The sequence below is a fragment of the Arvicanthis niloticus genome, chromosome 6 (assembly GCF_011762505.2).
Source record: "Arvicanthis niloticus isolate mArvNil1 chromosome 6, mArvNil1.pat.X, whole genome shotgun sequence".
In the NCBI taxonomy this organism is placed as follows: Eukaryota; Metazoa; Chordata; class Mammalia; order Rodentia; family Muridae; genus Arvicanthis; species Arvicanthis niloticus.
Genome location: NC_047663.1, coordinates 4,724,559 through 4,741,989, shown reverse-complemented (window position 1 = coordinate 4,741,989; position 17,431 = coordinate 4,724,559). Strand labels below are relative to the sequence as shown.

Here is a 17,431-nt window from a genome sequence, read left to right as displayed (position 1 = left end):
AGTATGAATTGTCACTGGGTCCTGAAATAAAATGTTTTTGAGAATTGAGAGAATTTAGTATCAGCTGTGATTAGCTCATCAAAGCTTAAAGGCCCTGCCCATGGCTGCTTCCACTCCTGCTGGAATGGGATGGGTAGGCACTGCCCACAGTGTCCCCAGGTCTGCTCCAGGCTGGCTGGGAGTAACTGGCAGCTGTACCAGAGTTGACTCACATGTTACAGTCAGACCCGGGATGCCAAGGGCCACACTCCAAGGGGCTGCAGCTCCTGGAGGTGGACTGTACCATCTGCAGGTGTTTCCTCATTGCTAAAGCAGGAGAGAGACAGACCCTGAGCCTGGACAGAAGAGCTGCTTCTCCCCAGCCAGTGCATGTGTGTGGGCAGCTCTTGGCTGCAGTGCTGCAGTAAGCAAAGCCATGTCCACGGCATTGCCTACCCTGCTGCCAGCGGTTTCATGAGGCACACACCCTCCTACATCATTTCCTCATCGTCTCTCATAGTCTCAACCTTGAGACATTGTCTCTTGTACAGAAACACTACAGATTATTCTTTTAGACACATTATTGGTTACAGCAAATTTTTTCTGTGTTCCACATTGCTGGTTGCCTGCTTGTAGCAGCTGACAGGTGAGATGGGAGAGATTCCGCCCCTCCATCGGTGGAACTTAGAACACAACATACTTTCTCCCTTAGATTTTTAGATGAAGTAAAATTTTACATGTGAGAGAGGGGGGGGGTCTCAGGAGCTAAAGACAGCTATGCTATTTACCCTGTCCCCAAAAACCAGGGACAAGGAGTCTGTCCTCTCAGTAAATATTAAGGAACACACATAGTCAGCTATTGAAACCACCAGGGACTGCTTTCTCCAGTTTGTGGTTTATTACTTTGACATTCAGTTAAAAGACCTGTGGTGATGAAGAGCAAGCACCTTTGCTGTGTGTGCTAATAAAGCATTCAGCACACAGTCCTAACTTTCCTGTCGGACCAGGTCAGTGCCTAATTAGGAGTTGGCTTACTGTAGCTCTTGGGAGGCCTGTGTTAACTGCTCTGCCTAGAAGATTGTATCCTCCTAAGGTAACAGGTGGGTATTAAAAATCAAGAGGAAAGCTTTTCCCTTCCTGCTGTGATTTAATCCTTTTTGATTTAATCACTTAAGACAGTTATGGTGCTTAGATTTTTATAGAGACTCCTGTTTATAGAACATGTAAGCATTTAAACAGGAGAAAAGAATTTGTTTAGCATTACACTAGAGCCTCGTTTATCTTTCCTTATTTAGGGGAGTTGTGTTGATATGTGGTCACTAGCAAGAGAGTCTTGTTTTGAAGCATGTGTTTTGGTTCCTCACTACTTAGGGGTCCCAGACTTCAGCTAGTGACCCCACTTCCCTCACCTTCTCTTGTCTATGTACACAATGGACCAGGCTTATTTGTGAGACTCACTAAGCTAAGGAACATGCTGTGGTCAATATAAACCTTTGAAAATGTAGAGTTTTGTTGCGTGTATTTCCCCCAGCTATGTTAGTTTTACGTCAGGCAACAAAGCTCTCTATTTTCAAAGCTTGATATTGACCACAGTATGCTTCTTCTGATGACTGTAATCGTTCTTCAAGTGGCCTTGACTTTCCCTGAGCTCCATCAAAATTAAGAGAGTGAGGGCTAGAGTGAAGGCTCAGAGGTTAAGAGCACTGGCTGCTCTTCCAGAGAACCCAGGTTCAATTTCTAGCACCCACAAGACAGTTTACAACTGCCTGTAACTCCAGTTCCAGAGGATCTGACACCCTCCCATAGGTATACATGTAGGCCTAATACCAAATGTACATAAAAAGATAAAAATTTAAAAATTAGAGTATATTAGTCAGGGTTATCCAGAGGAACAGAACTTATAGAGTGAAAATTATGTAGAATTTGTTAGAAACTAATCCAGCAGTGGCTGTCTACAAATGTCCAAGATTCCAGTAATTGTTCAGTCCGTGAGTCTGGATGTCTTAGCTCGCCTTCTGTATATAATGGGATCCCGAAGACGTAAGCACCACTGCCAGTGAAGGCACAGGCTTGCTATCGAGAATTAGTAGGCTGAGAGCAAGCTTGCTTCTATGTCCTTATTATAAAAGCTGCCTGCTAGGATGTAGCCCAAACCAAAGGTGGATCCTCCCACCTCAAAAGATCGAGGTTAAAAGTGTGTCTTCACATGGTTTAATTCAGAAAAAATATCCCTCACAGGTGTGCCCAGTCACTTGGGTTTTAGTTAATTCCAGATAATGGTCAAGTTGACAGTGAGGAATATCCTTCCCAGGTACACTTGTCAACTGAGCACACAGTTATATCTCAACAGATGGCATTGTAACAGGAATAGAACCCGTAGGCATTTGGGCTTATGGCTTCAAGACCTGCTTGGGCCCGATTACATATATGCCACATCCATTTGTTAATGGATTGCTGCTGTACACATCCTAGTTTATGACTTGGAGGGTCTGATAACACCCATCTCATGATGGGCAGTTCAAGTTGCATGGTAACTTCGTGGCCCATTGTCAAATGATCAATTTCCACTAAGACCCAATAGCAAGCCAAGAGCTGTCTTTCAAAGGGAGAATAATTGTCTGCAGCTAAGGGTAAAATCTCAAAGGTCTCTTCTGTGAGTCACCTATAGGCCAGCTAAAGGCCCAAGCAACATCCCTGTCTACCAATGAGACCTCGGGTACCATCAGATCTGCTGGATCATATGGTCCAAGTGTTAGAGCAGCGTGCACAGCAGCCTAGTCCTGTTGTAGAGCCTTCTGTTCCAGACCCCACACAAAGCAAGCGCTTTCCGAGTCACTGGGTCTACAGACCTGAGTAACACACCCAAGTGAGTCAATGTGCTGTCTCCAGAATCCAAACAGGCCCACTAAATGTTGGGCTTCTTTATTGGTGGTGGGAGGGGCCAAGTGCAGTAACTCATCCTTCACTTTAGAAGAAATGGTGTGTGTGTCCCACACCATTAGATTCCTAGGAATTTCACCAAGGTAGGTTTTTGAATGTTGGTTGCTGTCTTCTGCACACTTAGTGCAATCATCATGGTAACATCAAGGAAACTTGCCGGATTTTAAGGGGCTTGTTTGGTTGGTTGGTTTGGGCTTTTTCTTTTTGTAGTCCTAGACTGGAACTCAGGACCTTACGTGTGCTAGACAATTGTTCTACCGCTGAGCCATGCCCACAGCTGAGCCACGCCCACAGCCCCTTTGGGGCGTGCTCTGCATTTTTCATTTAGAATTGAGAACTTGAGAGAAAAACCTAGTTCCCCCCCCCCCCCCCAGACTATTTCTTAGTTGATTCGTTGGCAAATGGGAAGAGGATCTAATTCTGAGTTTTGTTTCATCTTTTTCCAGATCTTGGTCACAGTGGATTGGCAGATCATTATGAAAATTCCCACTGGGGACAGCATCCCTCTTACAGAAGTGAAGCCAACTGCAGCTGGGATAAAGTGATAATAGACAGGACTGACCCGGAGGTGTGGCCATCCATCCCAGTAACCGAGACTGACTCTGCCTCAGAATGTCCTACAGACACTGACTCTGCCTCCAACTGTGGCTCAGAGAACAGGAGCATGGCCACAGGGAGCACCCAGAGCAGCTTCCCAGGCCACCCGAAGAAGACAAACGGCAGCCATGGCACCAATGGTGCACTCGTCCAAAGCCCTTCTAACCAGAGTGCCCTTGGGGCAGGAGGAGCCAATGGGAACGGGGGCGTGGCCAGAGTGTGGGGTGTAGCCACAGGCTCCAGCTCTGGCCTGGCTCACTGCTCTGTTGGTGGTGGAGATGGGAAAATGGACAACATGATTGGAGATGGGAGAAGTCAGAATTGTTGGGGTGCTTCCAACTCCAATGCGGGCATTAACCTCAACCTTAATCCTAATGCCAACCCAGCTGCCTGGCCTGTACTTGGGCATGAAGGAACTGTGGCAACAGGCAACCCTTCCAGTATTTGCAGTCCAGTCAGTGCCATAGGTCAGAATATGGGCAGCCAGAATGGGAACCCAGTGGGCACCCTAGGTGCCTGGGGAAACTTACTGCCCCAAGAGAGCACAGAACCACAGACATCCACTTCTCAGAATGTGTCTTTCAGCGTACAACCTCAGAACCTTAACACTGATGGACCAAATAACACTAACCCCATGAACTCTTCACCAAACCCTATCAATGCAATGCAGACAAATGGACTGCCAAACTGGGGCATGGCTGTTGGTATGGGGGCCATCATCCCACCCCACCTGCAAGGCCTACCTGGTGCTAATGGATCATCAGTCTCTCAAGGCAGTGGGAGTGGTGGGGAAGGAATGGGCAGTTCTGTGTGGGGACTGTCCCCTGGTAACCCTGCCACAGGAAGTACCAATTGTGGGTTCAGTCAGGGGAATGGAGACACTGTGAATTCAGCATTAAGTGCTAAGCAGAATGGATCCAACAGTGCTGTGCAGAAGGAAGGGAATGGAGGGAACGCCTGGGACTCAGGGCCTCCTGCAGGGCCTGGCATCCTTGCCTGGGGCAGGGGCAGTGGCAACAATGGCATTGGTAATATCCATTCAGGAGCTTGGGGCCACCCCAGCCGAAGTTCTTCTAATGGTGTGAATGGGGAGTGGGGGAAGCCACCAAACCAGCATTCCAGTAGTGACATCAGTGGGAAAGGATCAACAGGGTGGGACAGTGCCAGTGCTGCCAGCCAGACCCCTGCTCTGCAGCCTGGCAGTGAACACATGAACTCGTGGGCCAAAGCCACATCTTCTGGAACTACAGCAAGTGAAGGAAGCAGTGATGGGTCCGGCAATCACAATGAAGGAGGCACTGGGAGGGAAGGAGGAGAGGGCCGGAGGCGAGACAAAGGGGTTCTAGACCAAGGGCACATCCAGTTGCCAAGGAACGATCTTGACCCAAGAGTTCTGTCCAATAGTGGTTGGGGACAGACTCCTGTAAAGCAAAACACTGCCTGGGAATTTGAAGAGTCCCCTAGGTCTGAAAGGAAAAATGACAATGGGACAGAGGCCTGGGGTAGTGTAGCTACTCAGCCTTCAAACTCAGGGGGGAAGACTGATGGGTCCATCATGAACAGTACAAATACCTCTTCAGTATCGGGGTGGGTCAGCTCGCCACCTGCCACCGTGCCAGCAAACACAGGCTGGGGAGACAGCAACAAAGCGCCAAGTGGCCCAGGAGTTTGGGGGGACTCAATAAGCTCTACTGCTGTTAACAATGCTGCTGCCACCAAGAGTGGCCATGCTTGGAGTGGGACTGTAAACCAGGAGGACAAATCACCCACCTGGGGTGAGCCTCAGAAACCCAAATCCCAAAACTGGGGAGATGGACAAAGAGCAAACCCAGCCTGGAGCGCAGGAGCAGGAGACTGGGCAGACTCTTCATCTGTCCTTGGACATCTAGGGGATGGAAAGAAAAATGGATCTGGATGGGATGCTGATGGGAATAGGTCAGGGTCTGGTTGGAATGATGCCACAAGATGTGGGACCAGTGGCTGGGGCAGTGGCACAAATGCTAAGGTGAATCCAGGTACAAACTGGGGGGAGTCTCTCAAGCCTGGTCCCCAGCAGAACTGGGCTCACAAGCCCCAAGACAACAGTGTGAGCAACTGGGGAGGAGCTGCTTCTGTTAAGCAGACAGGGACAGGGTGGATTGGGGGGCCACTGCCAGTCAAGCAGAAGGACAGCAGTGAGGCGACTGGCTGGGAGGAGCCTTCCCCACCCTCCATCCGACGCAAAATGGAGATTGATGATGGTACCTCAGCTTGGGGGGACCCAAGCACCTACAACAATAAAACTGTAAGCATGTGGGACAGGAACAACCCAGTCATCCAGAGCAGTGCCACAGCCCCTGCCACCCCCACCACCCCCACCTCGAGCAGCACCACACACCGGGCCGAGACGCCGCCTTCACACCAGGCTGGCACTCAGCTGAATCGGTCACCACTGCTCGGGCCAGGTATGCTGTGGGCCCTCTGGTCACACCACTGGTGTGTGCTCCGTGTCTGTGTGAATTCTTGGACTGATGTTCTCCTAGCAAATGACTTAAGTAGTGTAGGGAGGAAACAGCAAATTCTTGTAGTAGTTTTCCAGGGAAAGGAAGTGCTGGGTGGTGCACTCAGTGCCATGCGGTCCTTTTCATCAGCTTCCAGTGACAGGCTAAGTTGAATTTTGTTTTGAACTTAACTTTTACTGTGTTGTACTCGGCTTTTCTGGGTTCCTTGTCAGTTATGGAACCATGGGGAAATTGACATTCCTTTATAGGAGCAACTCTGAAGCCCGTCTGCCATGTGGATATAGTCTTTCCTGTCTGCCTAAATCACTTGTTAGTGGCTCTGTGCATTTCCATGGCCTTTGCCCAGTTGATGAAGCTTTACTTAATCATAGTCCCCACCCAGTCAAGTACAAGCAAGCTCATTCTTCTGCCCTGTACATGCATGTAGTCTGGGTCTGCCCCATACCATAATCCATCCAGCCTTTGCATGACGTGCCCAGTACTGATGAGGAAAGAAGCAGAGCCCTCTTCAGGGAAGCCTGGGACCCCTCATGTTATTTTGTGTTCTTTTGCAAGATGTCGTCATTACTAGATAAAACAAGTGGTTCTCAGCCATGGCTTTCCTTTGATGAGATAGGCTATCGGTCCCAGAGAATCTGATGAATCTGCAGCAAAGCTGTTTGACTGGTAGTTTTAAAGTTCCACCCTGAAAATGGAACAATGTTTGTAAAACATGAGAGTCATTATACAAGTGGTATTTTTATTTCAGTTGCAAGTCAAAATGCAAAATCAGATTAAGACTTATGTTTGGAGTTTGTGCTCTGTAAAAGTAGAGATGGTGATGCTGGGATAACCTGGCTGGAGCCCCGGGAGCTTACATCACTGTGGGGACAGTAGCCTGTGGTAAAGCATGAGTGATACGGGGGATGCAGGTGAACTCTGCAGAAGCAGCAGGAGCCCTAGGCTTCTTTCTAACTGGAATGTTGATGCAAAGTGCTGTGCTCCAAGCACAAAGTAAGCCTGATTCTTGAGAACTGTACTCGCCAATGACAGCACTCGTGTGTTCAAGGAAATACTGTGCAGTTCACAGCATAGCTGTATTCTGAAATCAGATACAAGTGAGGAACTAGAAGAAGCTTCGAGAGAACTTGCCCTGCAGATTGACTTCCTGGCCTCCTGCTCTTCCTTAGACAGTCAGCCCCCGAACCAGCCTTGTCTGTGTAGTAGCACTTAGAACTCTATGCTTAAGGCGGTAGTGCAGAACTTGAGCAGTGACTGAGTTCACTGTCTGTGTGCCCATTGGCAGGAGCTCTCCTTACATGATGGCAGTTTCCTGCAGTTATGCTTTCTGGTGGGTTTGGGAAGCACTGAGCTTGGGGATGCTGTGCCAGAGCTGATGTCCCTGCTGTAAATGTGTGCCATGTTTTGCATTGAGCGGAGGCTGCAGCCCTTATCACAGAGCTGCACTCTGAGACTCTCACATGTGCCTCTAGGATCAGGTTTAAAGTCTGGTTGCTTCCTGGTAAAGCTGCCCCGTCCTGAGGGCTGCTCCTCCATGTGTGTCACGGAGTCCCAGGGGTAGAGCCATCCCTGCTCACAGTTTTAGCATTTTCTTCCTGTTTTGTGGTTTTGGGGGGTAGTTTTTTTTTAAAGAGTTTTGGGGGTATATGTGTAGTGTCCTTATTTGTCTATGCATGTTCACATGTATGTGGACATGAGAGTGAGCAGGTGTACACTAACTTATGTTACTACTTGTAGAAGTCAGAGGTTGATATCAGGTGTCTTTAGTCGCGTTCCACCTTGTGTACTGAGATTCAGGTAATCCACCTAGATAGCTGGTTCCATGGGTCCCTCCTGCAGCTCCTGAGCACTGGGATTGCAGGAAAGCCTAAAGGATAGTCATCTCATTTGTATGGCAGCCACTTTACCTGCTGACCCAGCTCCCCAGGATTCTTCTGAGTTTAAATGTACCATAAAAGGCAAGAGGAGGAAGTCTTCCCACCTAGACACCTTAAGGCTTCTTCATAGTCATCCTGAGCCCAGTGTACAAGAGAGTGTTACTTCCACTAGTGGCCTTGGTAGAGGCTCAGAGGCTGTTAGAGTAGGTGCTGAGTGCTGGTTGACTGCCACATGTAAATTGGCTTCTGTGGCCTCGAGATGGCTCAACAGATGCATAAAGATGCACGTCTCCAAGCCTTGGCACGCATTTGGTGCCTGGGGCCTACATAGTGGAGGGGGAGAACCAACGCCTACCAGTTCTTCTCTGACTTCCACTAGTCCTAGCTTCTCAAAAATAAGAAATTGTAATTTTTTTTTTTAAACAAATATAAAGATGTTGGCTCAAAACACTATCCTGGCCAATCAGACTTGTGAACAAAAGCTGAGTGAACAGTCAGCAGCAGCCATGCTCCATACCTTTACCAGAAACAGTTACAAGCCCTTGGTCTCCTCTGTTCCCATTCCATGATGGATGCAGGGGACAAATGGGAAGAGCAGGTAGGGATTCTTGAATAGTTGGACATCATAAAGAAGGTCTTCCAGCGATGAGCAACCTGCAGAGAGGCCCAGGGCAGACGAGGCCTCTGTAGGCATCTGGACAGTGTCTAGAGGCCCCATGAACCATGAAACAGTTCTGAGCAGAGTTTGAAAGTTTAGGCTTTAAACTGGTCATTCTGACTCAAAAACATCTGCACAGGGAAGCCTGTGATGACAGTCTGGGGGAATAGCTGCAGAGTCAAGGAGGGGGCACTTAAAAGGAGCAGTGCCTAGGCAAGCAAACAAGTGGCTCAGCAGAGTTGGGGCACACGATTCTGGTGGTAGGGGATGTGCATGAAAGTTGAGATCTCAGCAGAGAGTTCGCTGAGGAGACCACTGTGGGAAAGTAACTGACTAATTATAGTCAACAAAAAATTACTTAGAGGCTAGAAAGGTTAAGTGCACTGAGCTACAGCTTGGTGAGCAAGCACTTTGTTAGCATGCTGAAGGCCCTGGGGTTCAATTTCTAGCCCCACAAAGAGAATGCTTCAAGTAGCAGAACTGGACATACTTAAAAGCTAATAAAAAAGGGCCATGTAGAAAGCACAGCTGTAATGGAAAGGCTCCTCTGTTTATCAGGTAAGTAACCCACATTCCACCTGTAGATGAGATAAAGGACAAGTACCCAGCCAGGCCATCTTAGTGGCCAAGGGCTTAAGGGCACCAACACTTGCCATGAGGGAAAAGAAGGTTTGAGAGCAGAGATACGAAGTCTGACTGTGCCAGAGGGCTGCTGAGCAGTGACATGCCCATTGAATAAAATGGTTGTCATTTAGCCTATGTGGGGCCTACAGGCCAGTAAGGGAGCCAGACCAGGTGAAGTCTAGGTGACAGGATGACAAGAGAGAGCCCAGGGAGGCCATGCATGGTTAAGGGTCAAGCCTGGGCATTGAACAGCTCCTGGGCTCTGATTATAAGATTCAGCAGCTGGGGCAGGAGGAGCGTCCCTTCTATGTGCATTTGCCTGTCCCTACCCAACACAAGCTGTCCAGAGCACTGCACCCTCTAGTATCACTTGCTGCATAGAAATTCTGGATGGATCTGTCTGCACCTCTTTTTTTTTTTGGTTTTTTTTTTTTTTTTTTTTTTTGTTTTTTTTTTTTTGTTTTTGTTTTGTTTTGTTTTTTTTTTTTTGGGTGTTTTTTTTTGTTTGTTTTTTTTTCGAGACAGGGTTTCTCTGTGTAGTCCTGGCTATCCTGGAACTCACTCTGTAGACCAGGCTGGCCTTGAACTTAGAAATCCGCCTGCCTCTGCCTCCCAAGTGCTGGGATTAAAGTCGTGCGCCACCACCGCCCGGCCTGTCTGCACCTCTTTGTCCCTGGATAAAAGTTCTGAGTTACAGATTGTACCCAGACCCACAGATGTTCCAGTTGGAACATATTTTTTTTTTTTTTTGTGAATCAATATTTTTAGTAAAAAAGCCAGAATTCTGTTAGAAGCCTTAAAGGTAGGACACAATGGCATCATGTGGCAGCATTCCACTAGAGTGAATGAAGGGCTCCACTCCCAGGTTCACACTTGCACCAGTCTAGAGGGCCCCAGCACTGGGACTTTTTACACTAGCCAGAAGTTCTGGCCCAGTTTTTTCTACTGAACATAATTATATTAACTGGCTACTGCTTTAGCATGTGAACATCCAGTTCCTGGTTTGATTGTGTATAGGTATATGTTCACGTATAGGAATGTGCTCACATGCGTACAAGTGCCCTCTACAACCAGAAACATTGGATCCTTTGAAGAAGTTACAGCCCAGTTTTAAGGTGCTTGGCATGGGTTCTGGGAAGTGAGCTCAGGCCCTCTGGAAGAACTGCAGGAGCTCTTACCTGCTGAGCCACCTCTTGGTCCCAGTTTCTGGTTTTGTAACTAAGGAATGACTGTAGCTAAGCACTCCAATCTCAAGGATTTGAAAGAATGAAGAAAATGAGGAGGAAAGGTAACTGATGGGGGGGGGGGGAATAAAGATAGGCATAGTGGTGTGTACCTTTAATCCCAGTACTCAAGAGGCAGAGGCAGGTAGATTTCTGTGAGTTCAAGGCCAACCTGATTTGTATAGTGAGGTCTAAGAAAGCCAGAGGAAGCAGAATTTGAAAATTAAAACGTAGTGTATGGAATGTATGGTATAATGCACATGCTTGTAATCTCAGCCCTCAGGGGGCAAAGGCAGAAACATCAGAAGTTTGAAGCCACCCTGGACTAAGTAGTAAATTTTAGGCCAGCCAGAGCTACATGTGAGAAACTGGTCAAAAACAATAATACAGTGTAGCAGAAGAAAGGCCAGTACTAGGTCTCTGCATTGTGATCTGTATGTGATAAAAATGGAAAGTACCTTGAGAAGATTTAGTAATTAAAAATGGCCACCACAAGCTGGGGGTGGTGCCTCATGGCTTTAATCCCAGGGCTCAGGAGGTAGAGGCAGGAGAATCTCAGACTTTGGAGCCAACCTGGTCCACATAGCAAGCTCCAGGACAGCCAGAGTTACATAGTGAGACCCTGTCTCAGAAAAGAGGGGGTACCACCATGGCCACCATAGCATGATTAGTCCCACCATATATGCACATGTGTGCATTCAGTTGCGTGTAAATGTGTGTACATTTGTATGGAGGCTGGAGGGCAAACTCAGGTGTCATCCTAAAGAACACCTAAGAGAGGTGGTGACATGGGACTGGAGCTTACAGGTTTGACTAGATTGGACCTTCCTGTCTTTGCAGTACTGGGATTATAAGAGCTCACTGTGTAACTATATTTTATGAAAGCACACATGACTACCAAATGCAAAACCTGGCTTCCCAGTCCCTGTGTCCCCTTCCAGCTTCTTACATATTCTTAAAGGTATAGCAGTATCATAGAAGCTTCTGTGAATTTACATACCATTAACAAAAACAAAATGTTTTTTCCTATCTGGTCAGCCCCTGCCTAGAAACTGTCAAGTTCGGTGTATGGTTTAGCAAGTGATGGTGTCATGTGTTTTTCTTACAGAGTCAATCTCTCCTCTCCCACGGGGACAGAGTGGCCACACTTTGCTCTATATTGCCTATCTCAGACCTAAAGCGGGCTACCCCAGAATTGCAAGTAACCAGAGCCTGTGTTTTTGCAAGCTTCTTAAGTGAAGCTGTCATTTGACCCCAGAGAAGTAGCAAGCAGGATTCCACACAGACTGCTGGGTGATAGCCACAGCAGCTGCCAAGCTGTATCAGACAGGCTGAAGCACAGGCATAGGCTTTTCATGGCTCTCCTCAGATCCTTTGTTCCAGCAAAAGCATTCATCACTTTTAGTGTTTGACCAGGGTTTTGTTGTTAATAAACTTGGTATTTTGTAGGGATTCTGCTTTTCTTTTGACCTGTGCTGGTTTTATGTAATTTCTGTTTATGTCAGAAAATAGAGCTTCTTCATGAACATAATCTTACAGGGGTAAATGCTACAAGATAGTTTTGCCCTGTTCTATTGATACTGAGTTTCCAGGAGCTTATGTAAAACCCATGTCTGTTAGGAAATTCTTTGTAGTTTGGCTAACTGGCTTGTGTGGACCTGACCCAGCTTCACTTTGTGGTTAGAACAGTGGTGATAGCCTGAAGAAATGTCCCTGTACCTGTCATTTTATCAGACTCCCAACTGCTTGTGGAGTGCTCACAGGCTGTGCTAACACAGGATACAAAGTCAAGCTCTATACTGCACTTCACAGTGTTTCCTCCTAGTTGCTTATTCTGGCAGAACCTGAAGCTGTTACATCATCATGCAAACAAGCTGCTATCTTGACCTCTAATGGAAAATGACTGAGAACAAGAAAGAGTAAAGTCAGAAGTTACTAGTTTCTAAGGGGTTAAAGCAGATTGTGAAGAACGCCAGGCAGCCTGATGATCTAGTGTACTTGGAGATGGGTACTCCCTAACACTTGATTGGCTCGCAGGCACACAGGAAGCAGTGAATAGTAATGAAACACAAGAGCAGTACTGTTCAGGGTAGTGTCTTCAGTGATAGCTGGGTCTCAAAAGTGCTACTGTGGGATTTGGATTGGATTAGGTTTTGTTGTGTTGCTAGAGGGGTGGGTTTCTGATTTCTGCACAGGCTGGCCTCAAACCTGCAGTGACTCTCTTGCCTGGCTGGTTTTTATTGTTGTTGTTGTTGTTTTTGTTTTTGTTTTGTTTTGTTTTGTTTTTTTCATCCCTGAGCATTGTCGTTTCACCTAGATGCTCTGACCATTTTTAGAGGGTTGGTGTTGGGGAAAGATGTGTGCAGAGGACAGCACAGAGCTGATCCAAGCAAGGTCAGCGGCCTTCCCACCTCCTGTTGGCTCGTGGAGACTCTGCTGTTGTCCAACAGTAAGTGAAGTCTCAGTCTGTCACATTCTGGAGCCTGTAGACAATGTACCAATGTAGGATAGTAGCTCCACGTTAGAGTCTTGAAGTCTGAACAAGGGAAGATTGCTCTCGAGAAGCAGATTCAAGCGTCCTTCTGCATCCTACCTGAGGCAGCTGAGACAGGTTTGAAGCTGCTCACTAGGGGCCTGTGGTCTGGAAAGGCTGACTTTGCATTTGGGTCCACTGCTCCTCGTTCCAAAGCTTGCTTTCCAGACACAAATCTTGGAAGGTTTTCTAGACTGAGCTTATGTGAGTTAACTGCAGGCAAGCCATGTCCCATTCACTACACAGAAGCTTGGGAAAGCTTGACTTCTGCCTACATCGGTGGTTGCTGGCCTCTTAGTCTTAAGAGAAGCAAAAGTTAGAGAACAGTGTCCTGCCTCAAGACCTCCATCCTAGGAAATTCCCTCCTCTTCTGTGTGAATCAGCAAGAAGCTGTGACGACTCTGCTGTTTTGACACCAGGGACTCTAAAAATTAGCCTCCAGCCTCCAGCCTCCAGCCTCCAGCCTCCAGCCTCCAGCCAGAGGGAGCCCATTTTCAGCAACTTTGCAATAGTTTTTAGCAGAAGAGAGGTCTGAGTGATTTGTACATTTTATAGCTATGGGCAGGGAGGGGGATTTTGCTTTCCTGTATTTTGTAGGGCCATGGGGATTAGTGGATCTGCTACAGAATTGAGAAGGGTGCCTAAATATGAAAGCCTATGAACTCATACACAGACTTCCACTGCAGGGTCTTCACTGAGAAATAAGTGGGTAGAAGTTGGAAATCCAGTGTGGTCCCCTGAAATCCTATAAAGTGAATACACACACACAAAAGGAAAACTTTTGGCAAAACAAAACAAACAAAAAAACCAAGATAGTATTTAAAAATACTTGTTTGCTTGGGTTTTGTTGCTTGGTTGGTCAGGTGGGCACCGGTGCGTGGGGTGAAGCAGGGTCTCATGGGTATTGTGTGCTCTCCCACTCAGCTTCATCCTCAGTCCCAGCAATGTTCTAAATGTAAATAAAGCTTGGTCAACCTGACCCATCCAACCTTTATACCAAAAGATGTTTGCTCTAGCAACAGCACTTAAGCATTGGGCGTTATTTTAATGCTGTGTGTTTAAAACTAGTGTCTATAAGCTGAAAATGCTTGCTTTGTACCAGAATTACTTAGTATATTTCAGTTTGTCACATCTCTTCTAGAGACTAGACCCTGGCTGGGTCTTTGTGAGTCTTCCCAGAGATGAGCTTGGCCCAGGAAGACAGTTTGCTGGGTGGTTCTTCCACTTCTCCCCAAAGGTTTGAGATGTGAAGCTAGTGAATCCTCTGCTACATACAGAGGATTTTCTATTGATTCTTAACAGAAACCAAAACTTTCTACAAAAAAAAAATGGATTAACTACTTACTATGGTCTGACTGTTTTAACGTACTTAATTGTTCTGTTAGTATCTTGTAATCTGACCTTGAGAGACATGACCATGGAGGATCAGGAGAATCATGAGCCTGCTCTCAGCTGCTGACTTGCACTTTTCTGCTGATGGTCACAGTAACACATGACCAGCTGTGGGGATCTTCATTTAATTGCCCCAGAAGTTTGAAAAACTGCTTTTCAGTTTGGTTACTGCTTTCTGTGTAATTACTGATAGTACTGTAACTGATTGGGATAACTTACCAGTTATTGTTAACAATTTGCTTAAACTTGCTCAACAGAGAGCTTGAAATTTAAAATGATTCATAGCTACATGTCCTTTTTTCATTAATCAGGATTACTACATTTTATTAGGATAGTGTTATGGGAACCAGTTCCATACTATCATTAGTAAGAAAATTAACAAATTTCACAATTGAGATAATATTCATATTGAGACCAAATAATTTGGAGCTGCCGGCACCCTGTGCTGTCTCCTCAGGCCTCTGAGCTGATGCACCCTGTGGAGTTTGCAGCTCTTGGCACTGTCCTTGTCACTGACAGCAGAGGCAGGGCTCCTTGGAAGTGCAGGGGGATGAGGACCACACAGCTTGACTTCTCCAGTTCACTCGCACTCTCCCCCTTTCCCAGTTTCATCCGGCTGGGGAGAGATGCCCAATGTTCACTCCAAGGCCGAGAACTCCTGGGGAGAGCCATCTTCCCCTTCTACCCTGGTTGACAACGGCACAGCAGCGTGGGGGAAGCCTCCCAGCAGTGGCAGTGGATGGGATCATCCTGCTGAGCCAGTGGTGCCATTTGGAAGAGCCAGCGGTCCTGCTGCTGCCCCAGCCCTGTGCAAACCAGGTAAGCCAGCATCCAACATGCCTGGACCTAGCACTTAAGATGTGGTTCATAGGGCTGGGGAAGTAGATCAGTAAGTAAGATTATTTGCTGTGCAAGTATAAGGACCTGGGTTCAAATCTCCAGCACCTATATAAGAAGCCAGGCATGGCTCCATGTGCCTGCAACCCCAGCATTGGAGGGCCCAGACAGGTGCATCCTGGGAGCTCCCCAGCCAGCTAGCATAGCCAAATTGGCTAGCTTCATTTGTTGGGGATCATGTCTTAAGGGAATAAGGTGAAAGTGATAGAAGAAGACACCACCTGATACATTCCTTTGCCCTTCATGTGCACACATGGGTTATGAATTTATAGATTTATATGCCTGTACCACACACACAATTTACGTCATACACACGAAATAAATTGGGGCCTGAAGGTTCTATTTATCAAGTTTTTTTCACTGAATTTTAGAGCATATCTTTGGTTTTTGAGGCAGGATTTCTCTGTGTAGCCCTGGCTGTCCTGGTAGAGGTCTTGCTTGGCATGTTGCAAGGCCCTGGGTTACATCCCTGTCTTGGAAAAGACCATGAATAGATAACTATTTCCATGGCTACAGAATTGTTCGGTTTTCTTTGCTTGTCCTTAGATGTGTGCCCTAGGTTGGTCGACTGATTTAAGATAGAGTCTCACTGTGTAGCCCTAGCTAGTCTGGAACTTTGTAGATTGAGTTGGTCTCAAACTCACAGAGATCCTCCTGCCTCTGCCTCCCAAGAGCTGGGATTAAAGGTGAAGCTAAGACCTAAAAGAAAGACAGTGGCATTTTTCAGGAGTCCACATTTTAGTCTGCATTTTCATCTGTGAACAGACTGCTACCTCCCCTGTAGTCTGGGACTTGGTTTTAGAATGCCTGTGTGTCCAGAGGGAGGGTAGAGTTGGCTGAGGAAGCTTGGATCAGTACAGCTGGAGTTACAAAGGAAGACACTACGTAGACATCCTGTACTGAGAGAAAAGAAATAGATTAAAGAACACTAGCTCCTGCTTCCCCGCTCCCATGTGTTCTGGTGCACAGGTTTCGTCTCAGGACAGGCGAGTGACAAGCTCCTCACTGCTCTCTTCCAGCTTCCAAATCTATGCAAGAAGGCTGGGGCAGTGGTGCGGACGAAATGAGCCTGGGTGCCAGCCAGTGGGAGGATGAGGACGGGGACATGTGGAACAATGCTGCCTCGCAAGAAAGCAGCTCATCCTGCAGCTCCTGGGGCAATGCCTCAAAAAAAGGACTTCAGAAGGTAGGTGCTGCTCGGGAGGCCGGGAGGCCTGTCCTGCAGTCTAGGTGGGTCTAGTGATTGCTGGGAAGACAGAACTCCCTCTAGGTAGTCTTGTACATTGGCAAGATCAAAACTATTTTCATGGCTGGGTGTAGTGGTGCATGCTGTTAATCCCAATACTCGGGAGACAAGGGCAGGCTGATCTTTGTGAATTCAAGGGCAGCCTGGTGTACATAGTTTTAGGACAGTAAGGTCTACACAGAGAAACCCTGCCTTGAGAAAAACAAAAAGCTATTTTCATATTAATAGAAGTTTGTCTTTTCCGGTAAGTTCTTTTTTGGACTGCAACAAAAACCATTAAACCTCCACATAACAGGGAACATCCGAACTAAAGCCAAAAGACCCGAAAGGAGAATAGAGGGAAGGGATGTCATTTACATCATAGGAAAGTTCATCTCCCGATGTATCCAGTATCCAGTAGGAAATGAACAGAGAATGTCGAACTGGTGAAATGTGCACGGCCAATGTGCGATGCCCGCAGCCTGGAGCAGCCCACTCGTGCACTTACTCACTCACTGGCCCGCTTTGGCAGGGAGGACAGAGAAGCCCAGCCACTAGGAGTGATTAGTCAGCTTCTGGACTTCTGCTGCTCTGTGAGTTGGGGTGGCCATCGGGTCTCCCTGGCACCTTGCTAGCATTGTACGCTAGTGTCACCACGAATGGACGCAGCACTGCCGTTGGCCACGCACATTTATAGTTCTTTTGGGACATCGTTGTCATCAAACATGAGAATGAATACACTTTAGTACAGCAGCCGGTTAGAATCCATCTGCACATGCACGCATGAGCAGCCAGACACTTGCCTTGTATACTTAGTGGAAACATCAACAAATGAGAAAGGGCAAGTACAAAAAAAAAAAATACCAGCACAGTTTGTAGGAAGGTGAAAGGGAGACATAGCTGTGTGGATACATGTAACAGCTTCTATATGGTGTTCCAAACCTGTGCTCTGGAAATATAGATAATAATCTTCAAAGACAGACTT

At 47.1% G+C, this 17,431-nt stretch overlaps 1 protein-coding gene across 5 annotated transcripts in view; it reads left to right on the top strand.

Annotated features, from left to right (window-relative positions):
* Tnrc6c (trinucleotide repeat containing adaptor 6C) overlaps positions 1 to 17,431 on the top strand; it is a 103,547-nt gene that overhangs the window by 53,445 nt on the left and 32,671 nt on the right. For all 5 annotated transcript variants that reach the window (XR_013110870.1, XR_013110869.1, XM_034506864.2 and 2 more), the window contains exons 5-7: positions 3,366 to 5,960; positions 14,931 to 15,143; positions 16,241 to 16,407. Coding sequence is in view for 3 of the 5 variants with exons in the window: in XM_034506864.2 (XP_034362755.1) it covers positions 3,366 to 5,960; positions 14,931 to 15,143; positions 16,241 to 16,407 (2,975 nt within the window). In the remaining 2 variants the exon portion in view is untranslated. The remainder of the gene's footprint in view (positions 1 to 3,365; positions 5,961 to 14,930; positions 15,144 to 16,240; positions 16,408 to 17,431) is intronic.